At 44.1% G+C, this 24,990-nt stretch overlaps 1 protein-coding gene across 1 annotated transcript in view; it reads left to right on the forward strand.

Annotated features, from left to right (window-relative positions):
• Positions 1 to 8,801: 8,801 nt before the first annotated feature.
• igsf11 (immunoglobulin superfamily member 11) overlaps positions 8,802 to 24,990 on the forward strand; it is a 214,001-nt gene continuing 197,812 nt past the window's right edge. The window contains exon 1 of the mRNA XM_078231993.1: positions 8,802 to 9,090. Within this exon, the coding sequence (XP_078088119.1) occupies positions 9,027 to 9,090 (64 nt within the window). The 5' untranslated portion in view covers positions 8,802 to 9,026. The remainder of the gene's footprint in view (positions 9,091 to 24,990) is intronic.

Consider the following 24,990-nt stretch of genomic DNA (forward strand, 5'->3'; position numbering starts at 1 on the left):
CCGCAGTTACCTGGTTTTGGACTGCCACATTTACCACAATGTGTGAATTGTCAAACCTGTGGTTTAAAATCACCCCATCTTTCCTCAGCTATATTCCTAATTAGCTATGCTGGCATTCTGTTAGTTTTCTCTCTTGACTGTCACATTGTATTTTCAGTACTTAGAGACATATGCTATTGAAATGTCATTCAGATGCTGTACAACCTTACATTTGTACATCCTCTCTCAAGCAAACTGAAAGACCCTTCAAACCACAGTGAAAACCTTCAATATCTGTTTCACCATCCAAAACCTTTCATCTCATAACCTTTAAAGCCTTAGATAAATGGAATTTAACTGAAAATACCTTAAATTACATGGAGAGAATCTGCTGGTTTTCTAGATACTTTCTAACGTGTCACTTAAACACCAGACTTGGCTTAGAATTGTGCAGCTGTCAATCTGTCGGAAATGTAGTAAAATAGCACGCTGCATTGATAACAGAGTCAAGAATGCTCAGTACACAATGTCCTTAGCCTGAAGGCTGTCTGGCTCCTTGTTCTTATCCACTGCTCAAGGCCCCTGGACCAAAAATAGAAGTTGTTTGGCCGACTCCACCTGCTTGTATATGTATCACAATGGTCATTTAGTCTGAACACTTAAATCATGTAAGGACATAAACTCCCTCGCTGAGCTACAAGTTACACAGGAGATCGTTGGCAAAGCTCAAGGTAAAGACTCAATACAGAACCATGCATTCATTCCTCCAGTGGCCAACGCCATCACACATACATCCAGTTTGGGAGGAGGGCATGAGGGTCAGTTTGTGAGTTACAAACTTGGTGAAGCACAGAGTATGAGCGAAGAGCAGCAAATACATAGTGTGATTGTGTAAGGCACAGCAGGCAACAATAATATCAAACAACTTGACTGACTTAGCTCTAAGTCTCTCTGGATCCTGTATACACAAAATGTTAGTTCATAAAGAGTGTTCAGGGTGGACTTGCTCTGGTTTAATGTGAAACCTTTCAATGTGAATCCTTCAAAATGGATTCCTTCAATATCTGGAAGGTGACAGCTCTCAGGAATGGCTTTCTGGTTGCTGGGGGATGGTGCAAATACTTTGCAAGATCAAACAATGAGACAGCCCATAATTCTCATGATTCCTTTTAACATATTTTTAGCATGACAGATGGTACATAAATAAGATCTTCTATTTTCCTTACATAAAGGGGGCTAGTCAAATGGAAAACAGAAACCCTGGTTTATAGGCTCTTTTCAATTGATGTAAAAGTAGTGTCTTTGATGGAATTACACCTCCATTGGCCAAGACATATATTTTGCCATGTTTGAAGCCTGCTGTACCAGTCATTAGAAAACCCTTATTGATTTCCCAAAGGTATGTGACCCTTTCCGCAGAATATGGATGGGACTTAATCTAACCCATTGCGGTGGAAAACATGGTGGTCGGGTGACGTAATTGCTGGAGAGGCTGTGGCTCAATTTCCTGGCAGTGGGAAACCTCCTTTGATAAAGTCAGAGATGGGAAAGCGGCCCATGGAGGAACTTAGCTGTTCATGGCAGGATTGCATTAATGAGCCAATTGACTCCAATTATCCCTGAACCCACCAGAGTTTAGTTGTGGCTCAGGGATTTAATGGAAGTCACATGGCTTTCCCTTCCTTCTCGATGGTCCCAGTAAACCCTGTTGGATTTGCCAGTAGCCTATTCGAGAGGGAGGTGGCCCTTGTTGTCCTGCACTCTCTGCGCAACCTGGGACTTGGCGTTGGGAAGGGGGGTGCCGTCAAAGTCATTCTTTCCATTCCTCTGTCACCCTCACTCAAAGTACAGGGACCCAGTAACAGGATTGTTTTGGTGGGAGATTTTAACTTCCCCTATATTGGCTGGGACTCACTTAGTGCTAGGGGCATGAATGGGGCAGAGTTTGTAAGGAGCATTTAGGAGGGCTTCTTGAAACACTATGTAGATAGTTCAACTAGGGAAGGGATCATATTAGACCTGATATTGGGAAATGAGCCCGGCCAGGTGGTTGATGTTTCAGTAGGGGAGCGTTTGGGAACAGTGACCACAATTCAGTAAGCTTTAAGGTACCGATGGATAAAGATAAGTGTCATCCTCAAGTGAAGGTGCTAAATTGGGGGAAGGCTAATTTCAACAATATTAGGCAGGAACTGAAGAATGTAGATTGGGGGCAGATGTTTGAGGGCAAATCAACATCTGGCATGTGGCAGGCTTCCAAATGTAAGTTGATAGGGATTCAGGACTGGCACATTCCTGTAAGGATGAAGGATAAATATGGCAAGTTTTGGGAACCTTGGATAACTAGAGATATTCTGAGCCTAGTCAGAGAGAATAAGGAAGCATTTGTCAAGGCCAGGAGGCTGGGAACACACGAAACAAGTGTGGAACACAAGGAGAGTAGAAAGAAGCTCAAGCAAGGAGTAAGGAGGGCTAAAAGGGATCATGAAAAGTCATTGGCCAGCAGGATTAAGGATAATCCCAAGGCTTTTAACACATATATAAAGAGCAAATGGATAGTCAGGGAGAGGGTTGGCCCACTCAAGGACAGGGAAGGGAATCGATGCGTGGAGCCAGAGGAAATGGGCGAGGTATTAAATGAGAGCTTTGCATCAGTATTCACCAAAAAGAAGGACTTGGTGAATGATGAGTCTGGAGAAGGGTGTGTAGATACTTTCAGTAATGTTGAGATCAAAAAGGAGGGGGTATTGGGGGTCTTGAGAAACATTAAGGTAGACAAGTCCCCAGAGGCTGATGGGCCATACCCCAGAATACTGAGAGAGACAAGGGAGGAAATTGCTGGGGCCTTGAGAGAAATCTTTGTATCCTCACTGGCTACAGGGATGGTAGTCATGATGTGGAGATGCCGGCGTTGGACTGGGGTGAACACAGTAAGAGTTTTAACAACACCAGGTTAAAGTCCAACAGGTTTATTTGGTAGCAATTTGGTAGCTACCAAATAAACCTGTTGGACTTTAACCTGGTGTTGTTAAAACTCTTACAGGGATGGTCCCAGAGTATTGGAGAATAGCCAATGTTGTTTCTTTGTTTAAGAAGGGTGACAAGGATAATCCAGGTAATTACAGGCTGGTGGGCGTTACGTCAATGGTAGGGAAATTATTGGAGAGGATTCTTCGAGACAGGATTTATTCCCACTTGGAAATAAGTGGACGTATTAGCGAGAGGCAACATGGTTTTGTGAAGGGGAGGTTGTGTCTCACTACCTTGATCGAGTTTTTCAAGGAAGTGACGAAGATGATTGGTGAGGGTAGAGCAATGGATGTTGTCTACATGGACTTCAGTAAGGCCTTTGACAAGGTCTCTCCTGGCAGACTGATACAGAAGTTGAAGTTGCACGGGATCAGAGGTGAGCTGGCAAGGTGGATACAGAACTGGCTCGATCATAGAAGACAGAGGGTAGCAGTGGAAGTGTGCGTTTTTGAATGGAGGGCTGTGACAAGCAGCGTTCCTCAGGGATCAGTGCTAGGACCTTTGCTGTTTGTAATATATATATAAATAATTTGGAGGAAAATGTAACTGGTTTGATTAGTAAGTAGGTGGATTTGCGGATAGTGATGAGGATCGTCAGAGGATACAGCAGGATATAGATCGGTTGGAGACTTGGGCGGAGAGATGGCAGATGGAGTTTGATCCAAACAAATGTGAGGTAATGCATTTTGGAAGGTCTAATATAGATAGGAAGTATACAGTAAATGGCAGAACCCTTAAGAGTATTGATAGACAGAGGGATCTGGGTGTACAGGTACACAGATCACTGAAAGTGGCAATGCAGGTGGGGAAGGTAGTCAAGAAGGCATACGGCATGCTTACTTTCATTAGCCGGGGCATTGAGTTTAAAAATTGGCAAGTCATATTGCATCTTTATAGAACCTTAGTTAAGCCGCACCTGGAATGTAGTGTTCAATTCTGGTTGCCACAGTACCAGAAGGATGTGAAGGCTTTGGCGAGGGTAGAAAGACAGAAAAGACTTACCAGGATGTTGGAGTGACGGAGGTTGAGGGGCGACCTTGTAGAAGTCTAGGATTATGAGGGACATGGACAGAGTGGATAGTCAGAAGCTTTTCCCAGGGTGGAAGAGTCAATTACTAGGGGGCATAAGTTTAAGGTGCGAGTGGCAAGGTTTAAAAGAGATGTACGAGGCAAGTTTTTTTACACAGAGAATGGTGGGTGCCTGGAACTCGCTGCCGGGGGAAGTAATGGAAGCCGATACGATAGTGACTTTTAAGGGGCGTCTGGACAAATACATGAATAGGATACGGTGCCCAGAAGGGTAAGGGGTTTTAGTTCAGTCAGGCAGCATGGTCGGTGCAGGCTTGGAGGGCTGAAGGGCCTGTTCCTGAGCTGTAATTTTTCTTTGGACCAATTGTCAAAGTCTGGTGACATCCCGACAGCACTACTGGCAGCCGGCGCTACTTCCAGTGGTACTGCTGGTAATGGAGAGCTGCCAATCTTTTGCCAACATCCTGGAGCACAAGGAAAGCATGATGTTCACCAGTTAAGTACCCGAGAGGCACTTAATTCGGTCAGGACACTCCCATGGAAGCAACATGAGTTTCTCACCATTTCTCCAATCAGTTGGTGGGGTCAGCATTGGAAACATTATATTCTGGCCTGCAGGTTTAGGTAGACCAGCCTCCGGGTTGTCCACAGCTACTTCTTAAAAAAAAACATAAAATAGATTTAAATGTTTGAGTCTGTCACAGCGACAATGATCTATCCTTCGTCCCCCTCCTGTTTCTCATCTACATGCTGCTCTTGGCAACATCATTCAAAATACAGTATTAGGTTTTCACATGTACACTGATAACACCGAGCTTTCCTGCACCACCACCTCTCCATTTTCCCCACTGTTGTTAAAATACCAGATTGGCTCTCAGGTTGGTTTCCATCAGGGCCACTCAGCTCCTGACCCCATCACAGCCTTGACCCAAACATGGACAAAAGAGCTTAAGAGGTGAAGTGAGGGTGGCTGACCTTGTCATCAAGGCAGCATTTGACAGAGTGTGGCATCAAGGAGTCCTAGCAAAACTGAAATCAATGGGAATTGGGGTAAACTCTCCTCTGGTTGGAGTCATAGTTAGCACAAAGTGATTGTTGGAGTTCAATCATTTCGACCCTTGGGCATCACTGCAGGAGTTCTTCAGGGTAGTGTCCTCGGTCCAATGATCTTCAGCTGCTTCATCAATGGCCTATGAGGATATATTGGAGAGTTTGGGACAGTTCTTCTTGGAGAAGAGAAGGCCAAGAGGAGATTTGATAGAGATGTTCAAAATCATGAACGGGGCTGGACAAAGTATATAGGGAGAAACTGTTCCCCCTCGTAAAAGGATCAAGAATGAGAGGGCATAGATTGAAAGGGATTTTCAAAAGAAGCAAATGTGATGTACATAGAACATAGAACATAGAACAGTACAGCACAGAACAGGCCCTTCGGCCCACGATGTTGTGCCGACCTTCATCTGAAACCAAGATCAAGCTATCCCACTCCCTACCATCCTGGTGTGCTCCATGTGCCTATCCAATAACCGCTTAAATGTTCCTAAAGTGTCTGACTCCACTATCACTGCAGGCAGTCCATTCCACACCCCAACCACTCTCTGCGTGAAGAACCTACCTCTGATATCCTTCCTATATCTCCCACCATGAACCCTATAGTTATGCCCCCTTGTAATAGCTCCATCCACCCGAGGAAATAGTCTTTGAACGTTCACTCGATCTATCCCCTTCATCATTTTATAAACCTCTATCAAGTCTCCCCTCAATCTCCTCCGTTCCAGAGAGAACAGCCCCAGCTCCCTCAACCTTTCCTCATAAGACCGACACTCCAAACCAGGCAGCATCCTGGTAAATCTCCTCTGCACTCTCTCCAGCGCTTCCACATCCTTCTTATAGTGAGGTGACCAGAACTGCACGCAATATTCCAAATGCGGTCTCACCAAGGTCCTGTACAGTTGCAGCATAACCCCACGGCTCTTAAACTCCAACCCCCTGTTAATAAAAGCTAACACACTATATGCCTTCTTCACAGCTCTATCCACTTGAGTGGCAACCTTTAGAGATCTGTGGATATGGACCCCAAGATCTCTCTGTTCCTCCACAGTCTTCAGAACCCTACCTTTGACCCTGTAATCCACATTTAAATTAGTCCGACCAAAATGAATCACCTCACATTTATCAGGGTTAAACTCCATTTGCCATTTTTCAGCCCAGCTTTGCATCCTATCTATGTCTCTTTGCAGCCTACAACACCCCTCCACCTCATCCACTACTCCACCAATCTTGGTGTCATCAGCAAATTTACTGATCCACCCTTCAGCCCCCTCCTCTAAGTCATTAATAAAAATCACAAAGAGCAGAGGACCAAGCACCGATCCCTGCGGCACTCCGCTAGCAACCTGCCTCCAGTCCGAAAATTTTCCATCCACCACCACCCTCTGTCTTCGATCAGATAGCCAGTTACCGATCCAATTGGCCAACTTTCCCTCTATCCCACACCTCCTTACTTTCATCATAAGCCGACCATGGGGGACCTTATCAAACGCCTTACTAAAATCCATGTATATGACATCAACTGCCCTACCTTCATCAACACACCTAGTTACCTCCTCAAAAAATTCTATCAAATTTGTGAGGCACGATTTGCCCTTCACAAATCCGTGCTGACTATCCCGGATTAATCCGCATCTTTCTAAATGGTCGTAAATCCCATCCCTAAGGACCTTTTCCATCAATTTACCAACCACCGAAGTCAGACTAACCGGTCTATAATTACCAGGGTCATTTCTATTCCCTTTCTTAAACAGAGGAACAACATTTGCCACTCTCCAGTCCTCTGGCACCATCCCTGTGGACAGCGAGGACCCAAAGATCAAAGCCAAAGGCTCTGCAATCTCATCCCTCGCCTCCCAAAGAATCCTAGGATACATTTCATCAGGCCCAGGGGACTTATCGACCTTCAGTTTATTCAAAACTGCCAATACATCCTCCCTCCGAACATCTATTTCCTCCAGCCTATTAGCCTGTAACACCTTCTCTTCCTGAAAAACATGGCCCCTCTCCTTGGTGAACACTGAAGAAAAGCATTCATTCATCACCTCGCCTATCTCTACTGATTCCATACACAAGTTCCCACCACTGTCCTTGACCGGCCCTAACCTCACCCTGGTCATTCTTTTATTCCTCACATAAGAGTAAAAAGCCTTGGGGTTTTCCTTGATCCGACCCGCCAAGGACTTCTCATGTCCCCTCCTAGCTCTCCTCAGCCCCTTTTTCAGCTCATTCCTTGCTAACTTGTAACCCTCAATCGAGCCATCTGAACCTTGTTTCCTCATCCCTACATAAGCTTCCCTCTTCCTTTTCACAAGACATTCCACCTCTTTTGTGAACCACGGTTCCCTCACTCGGCCATTTCCTCCCTGCCTGACAGGGACATACCTATCAAGGACACCCAGTATTTGTTCCTTGAAAAAGTTCCACTTTTCATCAGTGCCTTTCCCTGACAGTTTCTGTTCCCATCTTATGCCCCCTAATTCTTGCCTAATCGCATCATAATTACCTCTCCCCCAATTGTAAGCCTTGCCCTGCCGTCCGGCCCTATCCCTCTCCATTGCAATAACAAAAGACACAGAATTGTGGTCACTATCTCCAAAGTTCTCTCCCACAACCAAATCTAACACTTGGCCCGGTTCATTTCCCAGTACCAAATCCAATGTGGCCTCACCCCTTGTCGGCCTATCCACATATTGTGTCAGGAAACCCTCCTGCACACACTGCACAAAAAGTGCCCCATCCAAACTATTCGACCTCCAAAGGTTCCAATCAATATTTGGAAAGTTAAAGTCCCCCATGACAACTACCCTGTGACCCCCACACGTATCCATAATCTGCTTAGCAATTTCTTCCTCCACATCTCTATTACTATTTGGGGGCCTATAGTAAACTCCTAACAACGTGACCGCTCCTTTCCTGTTTCTAACTGCAGCCCATATTACCTCAGTGTGCATATCCCCCTCAAAGTGCTTTTCCGCAGCCGTTAAACTATCCTTGATTAACAATGCTACTCCTCCACCTCTTTTACCAGCTTCCCTACACTTACTGAAACATCTATACCCCGGAACGTCCAACAACCATTCCTGTCCTTGTTCTACCCACGATGTGATACGAGAAAAAGGTTGCTCACACAATGAGTGGTTCAGGTCTGGAATGCATTGCCTGGAAGTATAATGGAGGCTAAGGCAGGTTCAAGCAAGGCATTCATGAGGTTGTTTGATGATCATTTGAATAGAAGCAATGTGCTGGGATGTAGGGAAAAGGCAGGAGAATGGCACTAATCCATTGTGCTCATTTGGAGAGCAGGTGCAGATACGATGGGCTGAATGGCTTCCTGCACCACAACATTTCAGTGATTCAGTGAATTAGAAATGGGTAACAAATGCTGGCCTTGTCAGTGATGCCCACATTCACATCATCACGAAGACCACCCACTTCAGCCTTCATAACATCACTTGAGTTCACTTCTGCCTCAGCTTACATGCTGCTGAAATCCTCATTCAACAAAATAAAATTCGATCCATAAAGCTCTTGGAAATATTTTAATGCCTCCAATACATAAGTTTGATTATGACAATATTTCTGCACAGGTTGCATGTTTAAGCGGCACCTTATTGAGAAATGTTCACCAATTGCAGGCAGTGCTGGCCCTGGGATCCGCAGAGGGCGCACTGTGGAAGAGTGTGAGGGGCTGTTTTGTTGCTGGGTTCCTGGAGGCGGCTGTCAATCAATGGCAATCAAAGCTTGTGTGAGGCTGGGCAGTGGAGCTCATCGCCGGCACTGGGAACGGCTGCAAGCCCAGTGAAATTAACTGGGAGAAACCCACCCGCAGCAGCAACACTTCTGCAACCCGGCTTCTGCAACATCCTGCTGCTTGTCCAGAGGCTGGGCTTTAACTCCCCAGGTTCAATTTCTGCTTCCCGACGCCGTGTCCTGAGATGGTGCTGAAACGGGCAGAGTGGAACCTGTGGATTGCTTGTTTTTGCATCATTTGTTTGGAAGGTAAGATTGAAGGTTTATCACGTACGTACCTTTTACAAGTGCAACCTCCCAAATGTCAGCACCAAGACTTCAAGTCACTTAGCGAAGGAGTAACTGGTTTGCGTTGTTTGGGGAAAGATAACGGGGAGAAAGTTAACAAAATACTTTGCTGAATGAAGTCTTATTTCAGGTTCTTCTAGTTGCTCGTTTATTCCTTGATTTTTGACTTTTTTCATGGAAATAACACTAAGGTGTGAATTGATGGAACTATTTACTCTAGATGTTTAATTTGTTAGAAGTTGGGAATGTTGATTTCTGCATTAGTAACTGGTCTGGAGCGAGTCAGTGGACTGGACAGTTAAGTTGCGGTGTTGGTAACATTGGGTGGGATGGGGGCGCCAGGAGTACAAGAATAAATAAGAGACATGTGTTCACAATTTGTACAATTGTTTGGATGTGACCGGAAACAAGTGTAAACAACGCTACTGATGAGTTCTTGAGAACCATGCCGGAAATTACATGAGTTGTCGAATGTAGGTCATGTTGTCAAAATGGAAACACAAACATCAGATGTCTTTTCAGAAATCGAGAAGTAATTAATAATCATTGTAAATAGCCTAACTTAGAATTTCCGATTCATTCTAATTGCTTAATTCAAGCAGCTGACGTGAGAGAGAAAATACATCTTAGTATTTGGAGAAGTACTGTAGTAGGTCTGAGTTTTTACAGTATTGATTTACAGAGTTTGCTGTTGTTCAAAGTTTTACTTGTCCTTGGTTGGCTTACATTTAAGTTCTTTTTTGGCTTATTTAAGTCTGCTAAAGGGTATTTTGACAGAGGAATAAGAACTATCAATATTTTGTAACGTTGAGATTAAGTAACGAATTGCTGAATATTGACGCAATTTAGACATATGTTATGAAGTTAAGGATAAATCTATAAATCTGAATAGACAATTTAAGACTGGGTAACATCACAGAGTTTAATAATGCTAATGGGGCAGGATTGACCAACGCCTCAAAGGAAAAAAAGGCAAAGGTTCAAATGAAAGTTGCTATATTTGAATACATAAAGCAATTGTATCAGAGTGGATGAACTAATGCACCCAACATATTTGATCCAGTGGCCGTGACAGAGACACGATTGGGCAGTGACCAAGATGGGGAACTAAATATTCCAAGGTAATTGCCTTTTATGGAAAATAGGCAAGATAGCAAAGGAGGTGGGTAGTTTGATAAAGGCACTAGTGGGAAAGGGTATTGGCCCAGAATATCAGGCTGTTGAATCTGCATTTCTTATCTCCACCCATAGTAAGGGTAGAAAACGCTGGTGGGAGTGGTTTACAGGTCTTCAAACAGTAACCATTGTATAAAACAAAAAGTTAGGCGTATGCAATAGTTGTGGAGGAAGTTCAATATTTGTACGTACTGGGTAAGCAAATCTAACTTGGAAGTTCATGTCATACATTCAAGACATTTTTGAAGGCCAACAGGAAAGAAGCTCCTTTAGATCTAGTATTGTGTAATGAGACAGGGTTAATTGGTAAACTTAATGGTAAAGGAGAATGACCATAATACAGAATTTTATATTAAGTTTCAGAGTGTGTTAAGGTCTGAGGCTAGAGTTCAAAATTAAACAGCCAATTATGGATGCATGAGGGTGAATTGGAAGAGGTAGATTGGGAATTTGATTAAAATGGTAGATAAGCAATGGAAGACCAATAGAAACATTTTTGTAATCCCCAACAAATATACATTTCTTTTGAGGAATAAAAACATTAGAGGTGGTACAAACATGAGGGATTTTTGACAAAGTAAACTTGAGGATTGAGGGGGTTTTAAAAATCAGAAAAGGATGACTAAGAAATTGAAGAGCAAGGTAAGTAGAGTAAACTAGCAGGAAGTTTTTAAAAGGTCAGAACTTTTACAATAGTATCAAAAGGAAGAGATTAGTGAAGGCACACATGGGTCCATGAGAGGCAGAGACAGGTGAAATTATAATGAGGAATAAGGGTTTAAGTTCTGTTGGCTAATGTATATATGCACAGAAATTCCATTCGCCCATCGCCGCTTGTCTATACTGACCAGATTGAGAATAAAAGAAGTCTCATCCTTGTAATAAAATCCCTCCATTGTCTCTTTTCTCCCTATCTCTGCAACCTTTTCCAGCCCTCAGACGGCTGCTCTGATTACAACCTCTTATACATTCTTCACTTCCTCCTCCTATCAGAGGCTGTGTCTTCAGGTGTTTTGTCCCTGAAATTTGGAATTACCTCTTCCCGCCCATCATTCTCTCCTCCTTTAAGCTTTTTTGTGTTTCTATAATGATATAAAGGCACCAATCACTCATAAGGAATTGGGCAAACACATTGTGGGTTAATTTATTGAGACTGGCTGTGTGAGAATATTTATACAAAGGTATAAAGCTGGAAGACATCAGTAGCAGAGCTGCAAAGTGAAACTGAGACTAGATCATATGACACATTTCCTTTAGAACGATGGTATGCTGTTCTCCCTTAAAGGCATATTACAACAAAAAACCTACCTACATCTTTACCCAAGGTTTTGTTACTTGTCTTTTATTGTTGGCTTGGTGACCATTTTGTTTGATTATGCCTCTGCAACGTACCTTCTTGGGACTGCTATATAATTCCTGTTGATATTGGAAATAGTTTTGGTCAACAAGGTGGTAGCAGCATAGAACACTGTTGCAGAGTAACTAAAATGTTCTGTAATGTATAGTTTTCAATCTTAATCTTACAATCATGCAGGAGGTTACAGTGCTAGATTCCAATAAAAAATGATTTTTGCACTTCATCAATCGTTTTGATTGCATGACCCTGTGAAGTTCCCAGATATTCAGATTCCACTGGTGATTCGGTCTGTTTGGTCAGCTTCCTGCTGAAGTTATAGAGGGGTAATGGTGAGTAATTTTGGCTTCATGTTACATATGCTACATTATATTATTATTTGGGAATTGGAAGTTGCAGAGGGTTATTAATATATACAGGTGGATGGTACTGTAAATTATTCTGGAGATTGTACTCACCAGCTTGGGCCATTCCTGCTTGCTTCTTTATGGAATTTTCCAACTCTACTAGGCGCCATAGCTAGGAAGCTGGTGGGAAGGTCGTCTTGTATGAGAGCAGGGCTAGGTCTACTAAAAACTGTACTGTAGAGCATTTCTTTAACTACATTATGGCACTTTTCTTTCTTGAGTGCTCACAATGATCTGTTCTGATTCAGATTCTTCTTGTAATGATGTCCAGCTAGTGAATAAAATCATAAGTGCCCTGTCTGCCTGTAGTAAATTGAGGGTGTCTTGATGAGGCTTCAGAACAAAAGGCTTTATTGCTAAAGCAACAATTAACCACACATACAAATAGGATCTGATAGGCTAACTGTGTGACTGTACACAACTTCTCCCTGGCTCCAACTATTAAACATAGAAACTAGAAGCTGGAGTAGGCCATTCGGCCCTTTGAGCCTACTCCACTATTCATTATGATCTTGGCTGATCATCAAATTCAATATACCTGATAGCCCCCTCCCCCCATATCCCTTGATCCCTTTAGCCCCAAGAGCAATATCTAATTTCTTGATCCTTCCCGATGCGGGGGTACATGCCTTAGCACTCAATTGGCTCAACTTCTCAACTCGATATTCCATAGGGTCTGGCCCGACCATGTGGCCCTCAAGAGAAAGCCACCTTAAAGGGGCAACACCACCACATCTCCCCCCTCCCCCCATTAACTCCTGAAGTCACCCAAGGAGGAAACAAAAAAAAAGTTTTTTCTTGGTAATTTGTTATTTGTGTTAACAATCAGGGATAACCCTCACGGCAACTTGTTATAAATTTAGTTGATCCAGCGACTTCCCAACTCTTGTACTCAACTTCGAGCTTGTTTCATCTGGATGTGAAAAATCAGGCCAAGGCAAATGGCAAACTCGTCAATCCAGTTGGTCCTCAGTAGCTGCTGTGTTCTGTTAGTGAAACAACTGGATATTCTGATTCCACGTCCATGACTGGAATCCCCACTCCTAATCCAGGCAGATCTTCATGTACTGCTGGAGTTACCTGTTAATCACTTGTATCAAGTACTGCTCTCCTCCTCAGATGACCCATATGCTTCTTGATGTGACATCCTTGCAACTCTACAACATAGGAGACTGGCCCTGTCCTTTCCACAAACCTACCAGCCACCTCTGCCAGTCCTGCTGCAAAACTTCTGACCATGATGAAATCTTTGTCTCAGCAGACTCTGGTGTTCTTCCTTGAGTTGTGATTCTCTTTCTGAGGGGCTTACCTAGCCTCCACCCTCCCCACCAAATCTGGAAATATTGTATCCAGCTGTGTCCTTAAATGACATCCCATTAGCAGCTTGGCTGGTGTGGCTCTTGTGGTCACATTTGGCGTGGTGTTGTACGACAACAGAAGGCTGGCGATCCTTAAAGGTAGAGGCCTATTTACTTCTTCATTGAGGCCTTGAACACTTGCATGGCTCGTTCCGCTAATCCATTTGATGCTGGGTGGTGAGGTTCTGACCTAACATGGCGAATGTCCTTTGATTTTACAAACTTCCGAAATTCCTCTGCTGTGGAATGTGTAACATTGTCTGATATTAAGACTGCTGGGATCACATGAATGGCAAAGATTTTTCTCAATTTATTAATAGTGGCAGTGGTCGTCATGAACTTCTTCAACTGGATATCCAGCCACTTCGCGCGTGTGTCCACCAAAACATGTGACCCATAAAGGGTCCTGAAAAGTTGATATGCATTCTTGCCCACTGACTCCCTAGCCACTCCCAAGGGTGTGGGTTTGCCGGCAGTGGCAGAGGCTGTTGAGCTTGACAACTGGGACATTTTACAACCATCCTCTTTATTTCTGTATCAAGGCCTGGCCAATGCACATAACATCTGGCTAGTAATTTCATCCTGCATTGACGAGGATATGAGTCGTGTAGCTCTTGCAGCAATAGCCGTCATCCTTGGGGCAGGACTGTAACCTTAGCTCCCCCACAACATCACTCCGTCTTCACAAGTTATCTCCATCCTCCTCTGTCGGTAGGGCTTGAACAGCTCAGACTTCTCATATTTCCACCTTTGCAAGACCATTTTTTAAAACTTCGGTAATACTGGGTCTCTTTCCGTCCACATCCTTGTGTACTTCGCTGAGACCAGTAAGGACTCTATCATATGCAGTGCCAGCACTATCCCTTGTGGAACTGGCGATGATGCCACTGTCTGTGGCAATGTGCTAAGTGCATGCGCATTTGATGTGTTCCTGTGTGATGCTGAAACATATAATTGTACACGACCAGAAAGAGAGCCCACCTCTGCACTCTTGCCAAAGCTATTGCCAGCACTGGCTTATCTTCTCTGAATAAGCCCAGCAATGACTTGTGGACTGAAATAATTGTAAAATATTGACCATAAATGTACTGATGAAACTTCTTGATTGCATATATGACCATCAAGCTTCCCTTATCGATTTTGGAATATTACTTTTCTGCCTAAGGCAATGCTCTTGAGGCAAAGACAATTAGCCTTTCTACTCCATCAGGCAAAACTGCTCCCATTCCATACTGTGATGCTTTGCAAGTCACCAACAAGGGTTTTGTTGGATCATAGTGCACCAGTAATGCCAACGACTGCAGAATCTGTTTGATTTTAAAAAATGTCTCTCTCTCATTTTCCTCCATCTCCAACGTTGATGTTTCTTTAACAATGAGTGGATTGAGGCTGAGGTGGTCGGTGTATTTTGTAGAAACCTGCCATAATAGTTTACCATTCTGAGAAATTACTTTAATTCAGAGATGTTTGTTGGCAGTGGAGCCTCTTCTATGGGTTTTTACTTTGTCTTCCAAAGAGTGCAAACCTTTGCGTCCACCCTAAAATCTAAATGGGTAACTTTGTCTGCTTGGAAGGTACGCTTCTCTCATTAAAGTCTCACCCCTGCTTCTTTAAATTGCTTCAGAACTTCCTCCAAGTTTGCCCTGTGTTCTTAAGGTGAGGCTCCTGTAATTAGAATATTGTCGAGCTAAACCGTTACATTCAGGACGCCTTGTAATAGACTTTCCATTGTATGTTGAAAAATGGCACAGGCTGATGAGACTCCAAAAAGATAGGCATGTATATTGGTATAAACCCTTGAGTATTGATGATTACTAATCTGTGAGTCCTTTTCAATTCCAACTACTGGCAGGCATGATTGGGATCTAACTTGGTATATTTTAAACCTCCAGCTAGTTTGGCATAGAGATCTTCAATTTTAGGAATGGGTATCTGCCTGTTGAGCTCCTCTATTAATTGTCAATTTATAGTCCCCACAAATCTTTACAGTCCGATCCAGTTTGAGGAAAGGGACTATAGCTGAGGACCATTCCGAAAATTGAACAGACATTATGATATCTAAATCTTCCAGTCTCTTGAGTTCGACTTCCACCTTATGATGAAGCGCAGAAGGCCCAGTACAAGCCCTGAAGTATTTTGGTGTTACCTCCGGATTCGAATATATTTTAACTTTAGCTCCCCTTATCTATCCTAATTAATTTTGGGAGACCTCGGAGCATTTCTACAGCAGCTCCTGAAATCCTCCATCTCACAGATCTAATGTCTCTAACCAATTCAGTTTAATCTGCTTCAGCCTGTCCCATTTAAGCACGACCCTAAACAGATAACTGTGCCATCTGGTCCTTTTAGGGCACTCTGACTGTTACTGTCCCTAAAGTCCACAGTGTCTCTCCGATTATAGGTAGACAATATAGCTCCAGACTCATTTAACCAATGGGAGAGGTGCAGACTCCTCACAGCGAGTGACCCAAGCCAGAAATTGAACCCGGGTCCCTGGCGCTGAGGCAGCAGTACTAACCACTGTGCCACCATGCCACCCATACACATTTCTTTTCAACTCAAACGTCTCCATCTTATGGAAAACTTGTTTAATAGACAGTGCAGTAGTGTGGCCCCTTTAAGGGTGCATTCTCTGAAGGCTACGTGGTCGAACAATGAAGTGTCAAGATGGGAAGCTGAGCCAATCGAGTGCTAGGGTGCACATCCGGGGTTGGGAAGGATCGGCAGTCATTTAAGAAGTCTGCCATTTACTATCAAGGCTATCTCTATAGGGGGCATTTGACTCACTTGGACCTGGTTTGGGGTAAATGATTCAGGTCCCTTGTTGGGCTCCTCAGCCAGTTTCTTCCACAGGAGTTAAACTAGCTGTTGTGGGGGTTTTTTTTTGCTTATTCAGTTTTGACAGCTTTACTCTGCACCACGACGATTTTGTTGCACCAGAAAGACACCCAATTTGTATATCAGCAGGCTTCTTGGGAGTGTTCTCCCCCACACCAATAACAAGCCTCTGCCTTCAGTGCTGAGTCCCTTTTATTGGACTCTTACCCATGTTTTGGTAGTCCTTCTCAACAGCTGTTTCCCACCACAAGCGATTTACTTCGTTTGGCACTCCTTACAATTCGCTTACACTCTGTTATTTAGTTACCTGGGCCATTTTGATCCTTCCCATATCTTATTTTGTATAATCAGGCAGTTTATGCCACAGACCAAAGAGTCCCTCAACATTTCTCCTAAAGCTGGGCTGAATACATAATGCTCTGCTCATCCTCTCAATCTGGCCATGAAGCCTGAGACTGCTTTCCCTGGCTCTCCGACTGCTGAGTGAAATTTGTAACTTGAGGGGTTGAAATGATTCTTAACCAGCTCAACTATCTGGTCAAAAGATTGAGTATCTGGAGCATCAGGTGATAAATTTCTGATTAAGCTATAAGTCTGTGGACGACAAGCTAAACCTTCCGTTTTTCTTCAGTCGTTATTGCATTTGCTACAAAAAAGTAACTTTTTTTGGGGGGGTCAAAATTTCTAATTTCCTGATCAAAGGCATTTTAACAAAGCATCTGGACCTTGCTTTTTCTTTTTGGTGCTCTTGTTCCAACTCCACCCCTACCCCCAGCTGTGCACTGCAATCCTCATGGGACTTGTTTTTCCTCGTTGCCAGTGTAATAAATCAAGGGTGATTCAATGAGGCTTCAGAACACAAAGGCTTTATTGTCAACGCAATGATTAGTTATACATACAAATAGGGTCCGACAGAATAACTATGTGACTGTACATAACTACTCCCTGGCTCCGACTGCCGATCCTTCCCAACCCTGAATGTGCACCCTAGCACTCGATCGGCTCAGCTTCCCATCTTGACATTTCATTATACGACCATGTAGCCCTCGGGAGACGCACCCTCAAAGGGGCCACACTACTGCACTGTCTATTAAACAAGTTTTCCATCAGATGGAGATGTTTGAGTTGAGAAAATGTGTATGGGTGACATGGTGGCACAGTGATTAGTACTACTGCCTTACAGGGTTCAATTCCTGGCTTGGGTCACTGTCTGTGAGGAGTCTGCACCTCTCCCCATGTCTGCGTGGGTTTCTTCCGGGTGCTCCGGTTTCTTCCACAGTCTAAAAGACATGCTGGTTAGGTGCATTGGCCATGTTAAATTCTCCCTCAGTGTACCCGAACAGGCACCGGACTGTGGCGACGAGGGGAATTTCACAGTAACTTCATTGCAGTGTTAATGTAAGCCTACTTGTGATACTGATAAAGAAATGTTTTGTTTGAGATCAAACATGATAGACATAATTAGGCTAAACATTAAAGTTTGTGTCCACCCAGAGAACCTTGGCCTGGAATTTTGCTTTCTTCTTGTTAAAGTTCAGCAGAAATGGGCTGACTCAACTCAGTGGATTGTGAAATTTTGAAGTGCAAGTCACTCACTGCAAATTGAATTTGCTGAGAACTGGTTTAAAAAGCATCACAAGAGAAGACCATAAGACATAGGAGCAGAATTAGGCCACTCGGCCCATCGAGTCCTCTCTGCTATTCAATCATGGCTGATATTTTTCTCATCCCCCATTCTCCTGCCTTTTCCCCATAACCCCTGATCCCCGTATTAATCAAGAACCTATCTATCTCTGGCTTAAAGACATTCAATGACCCGGCCTCCACAGCCTCCTGCGGCAAAGAGTTCCACAGATTTACCACTCTCTGGCTGAAGAAATTCCTCCTCCTCTCTGTTTTAAAGGATCGTCCCTTCAGCCTGAGGTTGTGCCTTGAGAAAGCCGACAACACCCAATAAATTGGCAACATCTCCATTTGAATTAATCAGCATGGTGTGTTTCCGCTAATGATGTTCACTTGTGAGTCTTTGAAAGGGCTCTAAAAATGCTTACACTAATGCAAACATCGTAAAAACCTTTGAAGATAATTTTTTTGAATGTGTTAAGAAACTGACCACTGAACGCCAATATAACTAGCAGATGGATCTGTTTTTATAAGTCATTTACAATCAAGTTCCTCAGCTGGTGGGACCAGGCACTCATGAAAATCCTTTTTCTTCTGTTAAATAAATGTTGAGCAAAACTTCATCGAACTGCTCCGAGTTACCACTTTTTGTTTGCTTTAAAAGTAATTCTTGATGCACTTGTGTTCTGAAATGCAGTCTGTGCTTGTTCACGGCAAGTTTTGCATTTGCTGATAAGCAAATGAATTCTAGTAGAAACACGAGGAAAAGCCCCATCGCAAAGTGGGTGCGAACTTGTGCCCAGTTGATTAATCTCACAGCCCAAGTGGAAACTTGATTCCCATCATGTCTTAGTTCCTCAATCTGCATTTGTGACTTTTGATTTCTTTTCACAATTTTTGGCAGGCAACAATGTTTTAAAAAAAAAAAATTCCTGACCTGTACTTGGGTCAGTTGATGTGTCGGGAACAAAATGGTGACTCAATTTGGATCCCACCGCCCCATTTGTATGGGATCTTTAATGACAGCATCCTCTTTGATGCACCATCAATCGAGCAAAGACTAGTTTGTATGCAAGAACAAATAGGCTTTTATTAGCAAAAGACTTGGAGCACACCCATGCCGATGAACTGGTCCAGACTGAGGCAGGGGGGTGGGGAGCAGTCGCCTTTCTACCTGGACCGGGGGGGGGGGGGGGGGGGGAGGAGTCTCGGGTAGGGATGGCAGGGATGTGTCCCGGCATGTCACATATACAGGTAATAAGCTAACAGTGGTTTACCACACTCTTCACCAAAATCTTGTCATAAATTAGTCCAGCAAAAATCTTGCCAAGATGTGTCTATCAAAATAACAGCTCCAATTATACAAGTAAAGATTAATTCTTGGTGCCTGCCTTGTGGGTGCCCTTGTCCAGCAGTGTTGCTGCAGCATGGCTGGTGAAAGGTTGCTGATTTTTAATATCCCAGACGGCAGATGGCCTTGCTGTAGCTCAGCCTTGAGGACCTGGCTTCTGACTGCACCAATTTGGTCTGGGCTGGCTGACTGGCAACTGCAAAGGCAGTAGTGCTGCCATTTTGTGGGAGGCTGGCAGGTTTGTGCTCTATGGTGGTACTCCCCTGGGGCAACATCTTAGTCATTTCTTGGAGGTTAGTTTGCTGGAGATTTGCAGCTGAATTGGTGGCAGTATGAGATTCGATCGCAGCATTGAGATGTTGGGCGGCTTTTGCTGGTGCTACAGTGGAAGCTGAGACTTCAGCCACCAGATGTTGGGTCTATAAGTATTTTATGGGGTTGGCCATCATTTCCATAGTGAGAGGATGGGTTCCAAGCTCCATATAATGCTCTGTGCTTTGTCCAAAGTAGACTACTTGACAGTAAGGTGCGACCTGGCATTCCTATCAATGCACCAGGCACCCTGGTGTATATTCATCAGCATGTTCCATCAAACTCCTTATCCAAATCTCCTGAAGCAGAACTCTTCTGCACTCCTGCCCGCTGTTGAGCTGGCATGCAAACTAGTTATCCTCTCCCTCTGCTCTGGCTGCAGCTCATTCGTGCACAATGACTCACCAGGTGCAGAACTTGACTGTATACTTGCCTTCAGTTTGGGTAGGGTCAGTGTCTGAGTTGCTGGTGGCAAGTGTCAAATTCAATGATGAACCTCTTCTTCAGGGCTCTGCTGGTGCTTTCTTTTCCTAGTGTTTGGGTTATGTGCCTGCCACAGATGAATAGCTGGGAAAAGGGTAATGAGACTAGTAATGAGAAAAGGGCATGAGGCTGGTATCATTAAAAAGTGTGTGAGGATTAAGTGGAATACTTAAATATTAGGCCGGAGTTTTGAATGCTAGGAGCTGCTACTGGGTGAGTAATGGGGGTAGTGCGTTGAAGCATACGAGCGTTTGCTGGGTAGGAGATGGCCACACACACATTCATTCAGCTTGACTACCTGTGTGAAGTTATTGAATTTCTTGTGGTATTGGTGCCGGGTCCTTGGGGACAGACTCCAGAACAGGAAGGCCAGTGTCTGATTCCCTTTTCCTGGAGTCCAGCAAAAACATGACCGTTCTCCTTCTGCTCATTTTCCTCATGTCTTCACCACCATGTCCATCGACCGAGGTGACTTCTCTCCTTCCCTGGTGCTCCATGTGACCAGTGTCAGAATAAGCAGCCAGCAGCAGCTTCCTTCCAATGAGTGCGGCTCCCATTTAAGAGGATTGTGACCACACCCTTTCTGAAAATGGGCATTAACAAGCTTTTAGCTTTTTGTGTCTCAACTGGAATTTTTCATAACCCCCATTTTACTTCTATAAGAGCCTTCACGACAAATGGAAGTGGCGAGAGATTGGTGGTGCTCTGAATATGCTTCACCTACATTATTGAGTGAATTCGGAGCACCAGATGCAACATTGAAGCTCTAGTGTATGTGCAAGGTTTTGTGCATGATCAACAGATGCAATAAGTGACTTTGTGTAGCATCCATGTACCTTTCTTAATAGTGATGAAGAACTTGTTGTCTGTATCTTACCGGCAATGATTATCAGCTCGGTACAAAGAGGAGGCAGTCCTGTTCTATTAGTACTTCACTTTATTATCTTGTTAGGCAGTGTACATATAAATCATAGGTCTGGTTAGAACATAAGCATGCAGTTTGTATCAAAACTATGCAGTCTAAAATGCACTCCCATTGGTTTCCATGACAATTCCTGAGTAATCACAGAACATGAGAGATATTACCCAAGAAAAAGAGCTAAGCTGGCCAGATGTCTGTCTTCCCTCTGGATGCCATCTTCATGTCTTCCGATGTAGGGTTTTCCTCTTCTGCACGGTTCGTCTCCAGAGTTTCACTGCAGCTGGTCCAGGAATCTTGAATCTTATCCTGTTCTTATTTCTTCCAAGATGTGCTGCCTCTTTGTTGTTGGTTCAAACATCCTCACTTATTTCATATTATTCCCTTATTGGCTCCAGCCCAAGGTCCTAGGTGGGATTACCTCATTGCTCTCTGGCTAAATAAGGGCTTATACCTTACGACAGTTCTTTACTAAGTCAGCTTAACCACTTCAAGCCAGTTTCACATTGTAGGTTACTCCAGTTCAAACAGAGTTTGCAGACTTTAGCTGCCCCTTTTCAGTCCCGGGCCAACAAACTGTCCAGCTTAATGTCACGATCCTGCAACTAGCTGAGTTAATGAGAACAATTTAGCACATGCCGCTGTAGCTTTCATCTCGAAAATGTGTTTTTTTTTGAGGTAAAGGATGGAAATTCTAAGAAATTACTTTGCTAGCTCTTGGTGCAAGGTGTACAATCACCCTTACTTTGGGCCCGATTTTACCAACAATTTGCGCCCATTTTCAGGTGCAAATTCGCTGTAAAATCGGATGTGAGGCCTTTATTGCGATCTGCACCCGTGTCCGAGCAAATCGCGACTTTACCGATACCCACGAGTGGTGCGGATCCGTTCCCCGCCCGAATCGGGCGGCCCGACGATTTAAATGCATTAGCATGGATTTAAATTGATTTAATTACCTGCCTGCCCAACTCTCGCCCGACTCAATTCCCACTTTACCTTCTTCTGTTCCGTTCCGGATCTGCGCTTTTAGCAACCTGCTAAATAAAAATCCGAAGAGTGGGGTCAGAGCCTGCAACAGCTCTCTGACCCAGATAATCCTCTGGGAAGGGGGGAGGAGGGAGGCGGGTCAGATGTATCTCTTGGGGGGGGGGGGGGGGGAGAAGAGGAGGAGGAGGCAGGTCAGATGTATCTCTGGGGGGGGGGAGGAGGAGGCGGGTCAGATCGTCCTCTGGCGGAGGGGGAGGAGGAGGCCGGTCAGATGTATCTCTGGTGGGAGGCAGGGGGGTCTGCTGCCACTCTGCGGGCGATCCCTCCTCCCCACCGGAGGAACGAATCCCCCCTCCCGGAGTGATTCAAGTCCATGATCTTTCATCTGAAACATTAACTCAGTTTCTCTCTCCGTGCGTGCTGCCTGAGTATTTCCAGAATTTTCTGTTTTAACTTCCAATGTGCAGCATTTTGCTCTTCTATCTGGAAGTTAGTGCCTGTTATGTTCTGTGTCTTGCTATTTGGGGGAATATGGCTCCAAATATTCTGGAATCCTTTTGATGCCTCATCGAAACGTTTTCACGTGTGAGTCTAGACGGTGACCACTGCCAAGCTTTTTATCCAGCACAGCATTGTAACTGAGCTCAACATTGCTCTCTGAGTGTTTTACATGTTTAAAATTAACAAGTTAAGGTCACTGGATATTGATCAGAAGCAGGAGTAATTGAATGGTTTTTGTTCAGTTTAGAATAGAGAGGCTGAAGCCCTGCCTGGCATTAGCTGGAGCTTGGACTAGGGATCAAATACAGGGATTTTGTGCTCTCTGTGCCTCATGTAGCAGGCCATTTACTTACTGATTCATACTCAGGCAGCACATACGGAGAGAGAAACGGAGTTAGAAAGAAAAGAAAAACTACAGCACAAAACAGGCCCTTCGGCCCCACAAGTTGTGCCGAACATATCCCTACCTTTTAGGCCTACCTATAACCCTCCATCCTATTAAGTCCCATGTACTCATCTGATGTTTCAGTTAATGTTTCAGATGAAAGATTATGGACTTGAATCACTCTGGGAGGAGGGATTCGTTCCTCCGGTGGGGAGGAGGGATCGCCCGCAGAGTGGCAGCGGACATCCCTGTACCCCCCCCCCACCAGAGATCCGTCCGCCCACTCCCCCCCCCCCCCCCCCACCACCACCACCCAGACAATGATCAGCCCTCTCACCCCCCCCCCCCCCGAGATACATCTGACCCGCCTCCTCCTCCTCCCCGCCCCCCCCCCCCCCCCCAAGAGATACATCTGACCCGCCTCCCTCCCCCCCCAGAGGATGATCTGTGTCACAGAGAGCCGCTCTCTCCGCTTTCTGCTTTTTTGTTTCCCGACACGGGCGCACTTTATCAGATTTTTTTCGAACTGTGCATGCGCAGTTCAGAGCTCCGATCATTCTGGCAGCGCTAAGCCCCGCCCACAGCGCAGATCGGACTGGAGCCGGCTGAAAGCGTATGGGCGCGTCTGAACACCGATTCCAAGGTCGGATCTGTACTACGCCCAGATTCAGCACTTAGAATCAAAATGGTAAAATCGGGCCCTTTGTGTAGCATGAATGCAAATATAAATTAATACCAAGCAACTGAGACATTACCCGTTTCTGGGTAAATCTGAAATTTAGCTCCCCAATTATTAGAATTACCACTCAGGTGCCAGCTAGTGCCACGCTAGGGAGCAATTTTGAGCTGTGAATGTTCGGCGAGAGGACAAAGTTTGAAGCAGCTCAAATTTGCCTTTGTTCAAGCTTTTTACCAGCCAGAAAGGTGGGCGACCATTGTCCACTCTGCCTGGGTTTTATAACTAAAAGGACGGAAGTGCCACATAGTCCTTACCAGCAAGAAAATATTCAAATTTCACTTTATTTTTTTTAGGATTTTTAATGTGACATTTGCTGTGTCAACCACTCCCTCCCCAACGTCCAAGAGTATTAATATGAGCTGCTGCAATTGGGTCGCTTGGGATCAGTTTGTGAGTTCTCTCATGAAAGAATTAAACTGTTATAATGAAATAAAAGTGCTTGCAGTTCAAATTGTTCTGTTAAAGTTGTGCTGTGAAGAATTGCAATGCGTTTTCAAAAAAAAAGTTAGGAAGTGCCCAATGGTGAAGGCTGGCAGAATTTAATACCTCCCCAAATTATGTGTAAAAGAGGAACAGTGTGTCAGGGGAGCCTCATAAAGTATTAAAGCGACACACTGGGAGAAATAGCTTGTTTTAATGAGTGGAATTGATGAAGCATAGAATCACATCAGTCAGAAAATAGCCTGCTCTTTCCAGAACACTGCCGGAATAATATGAATCTTTCAAATCCCATTGAAAGTGTGAAGATTTTCTAATGAAAATTTTATTGTCTGTCTTTAAACTGATAGTGTAATCTCCTCAGTTTATTGAGCAGAGGGAACATGCAGGAGGTCATTCTTTCAAACAGCATGAGCAGAGCTATTTATTCCAATGAATAAAAAATAGAGATAATATGTTGAATCTTTGGGTGAGAGTGAACTCCGGGCGTGATTTGAGTCTGTCTAAACAAAATTGGTGTATTGTTGACTGAATTAAAAGGATCTCATCCATTTTAATGCGTTGTCTTTTGTCTAGTTTTGAGCCTTACTAAATATGCACATTGGCAAGAGTATAATTTACAACTCAAATACAGTCTTGTGTTGTATGATGATGTAAGCTGAATGAATGGAGTAAGTGCAACAGTCTCAAACATTTCAAAATAGAGTTATGCATATTTCAATAGCTTTCTTTACACATACTGTAAATTGGACAGTAGTAGGATGATGACTGGGGGATAGAAACACTTAATTATTACTGGAAGGTTCCAGGCTGCCACCGGGGATATCAGTAATGTCAATCAATCCTCAATTTACTGATGCCATGTTTGCAAAAGCAAATAATGTCACTATCATCTCCGCAGACAACTGGAAATTGTAGGATTGGACTCTTGTTTAGATTACAGGCTTTCCTCAAATCCAAGCCTTCATGAACTACACAAACATTGCCCTG

The sequence above is a fragment of the Mustelus asterias genome, chromosome 17, assembly GCF_964213995.1.
Source record: "Mustelus asterias chromosome 17, sMusAst1.hap1.1, whole genome shotgun sequence".
Taxonomy (NCBI): domain Eukaryota; kingdom Metazoa; phylum Chordata; class Chondrichthyes; order Carcharhiniformes; family Triakidae; genus Mustelus; species Mustelus asterias.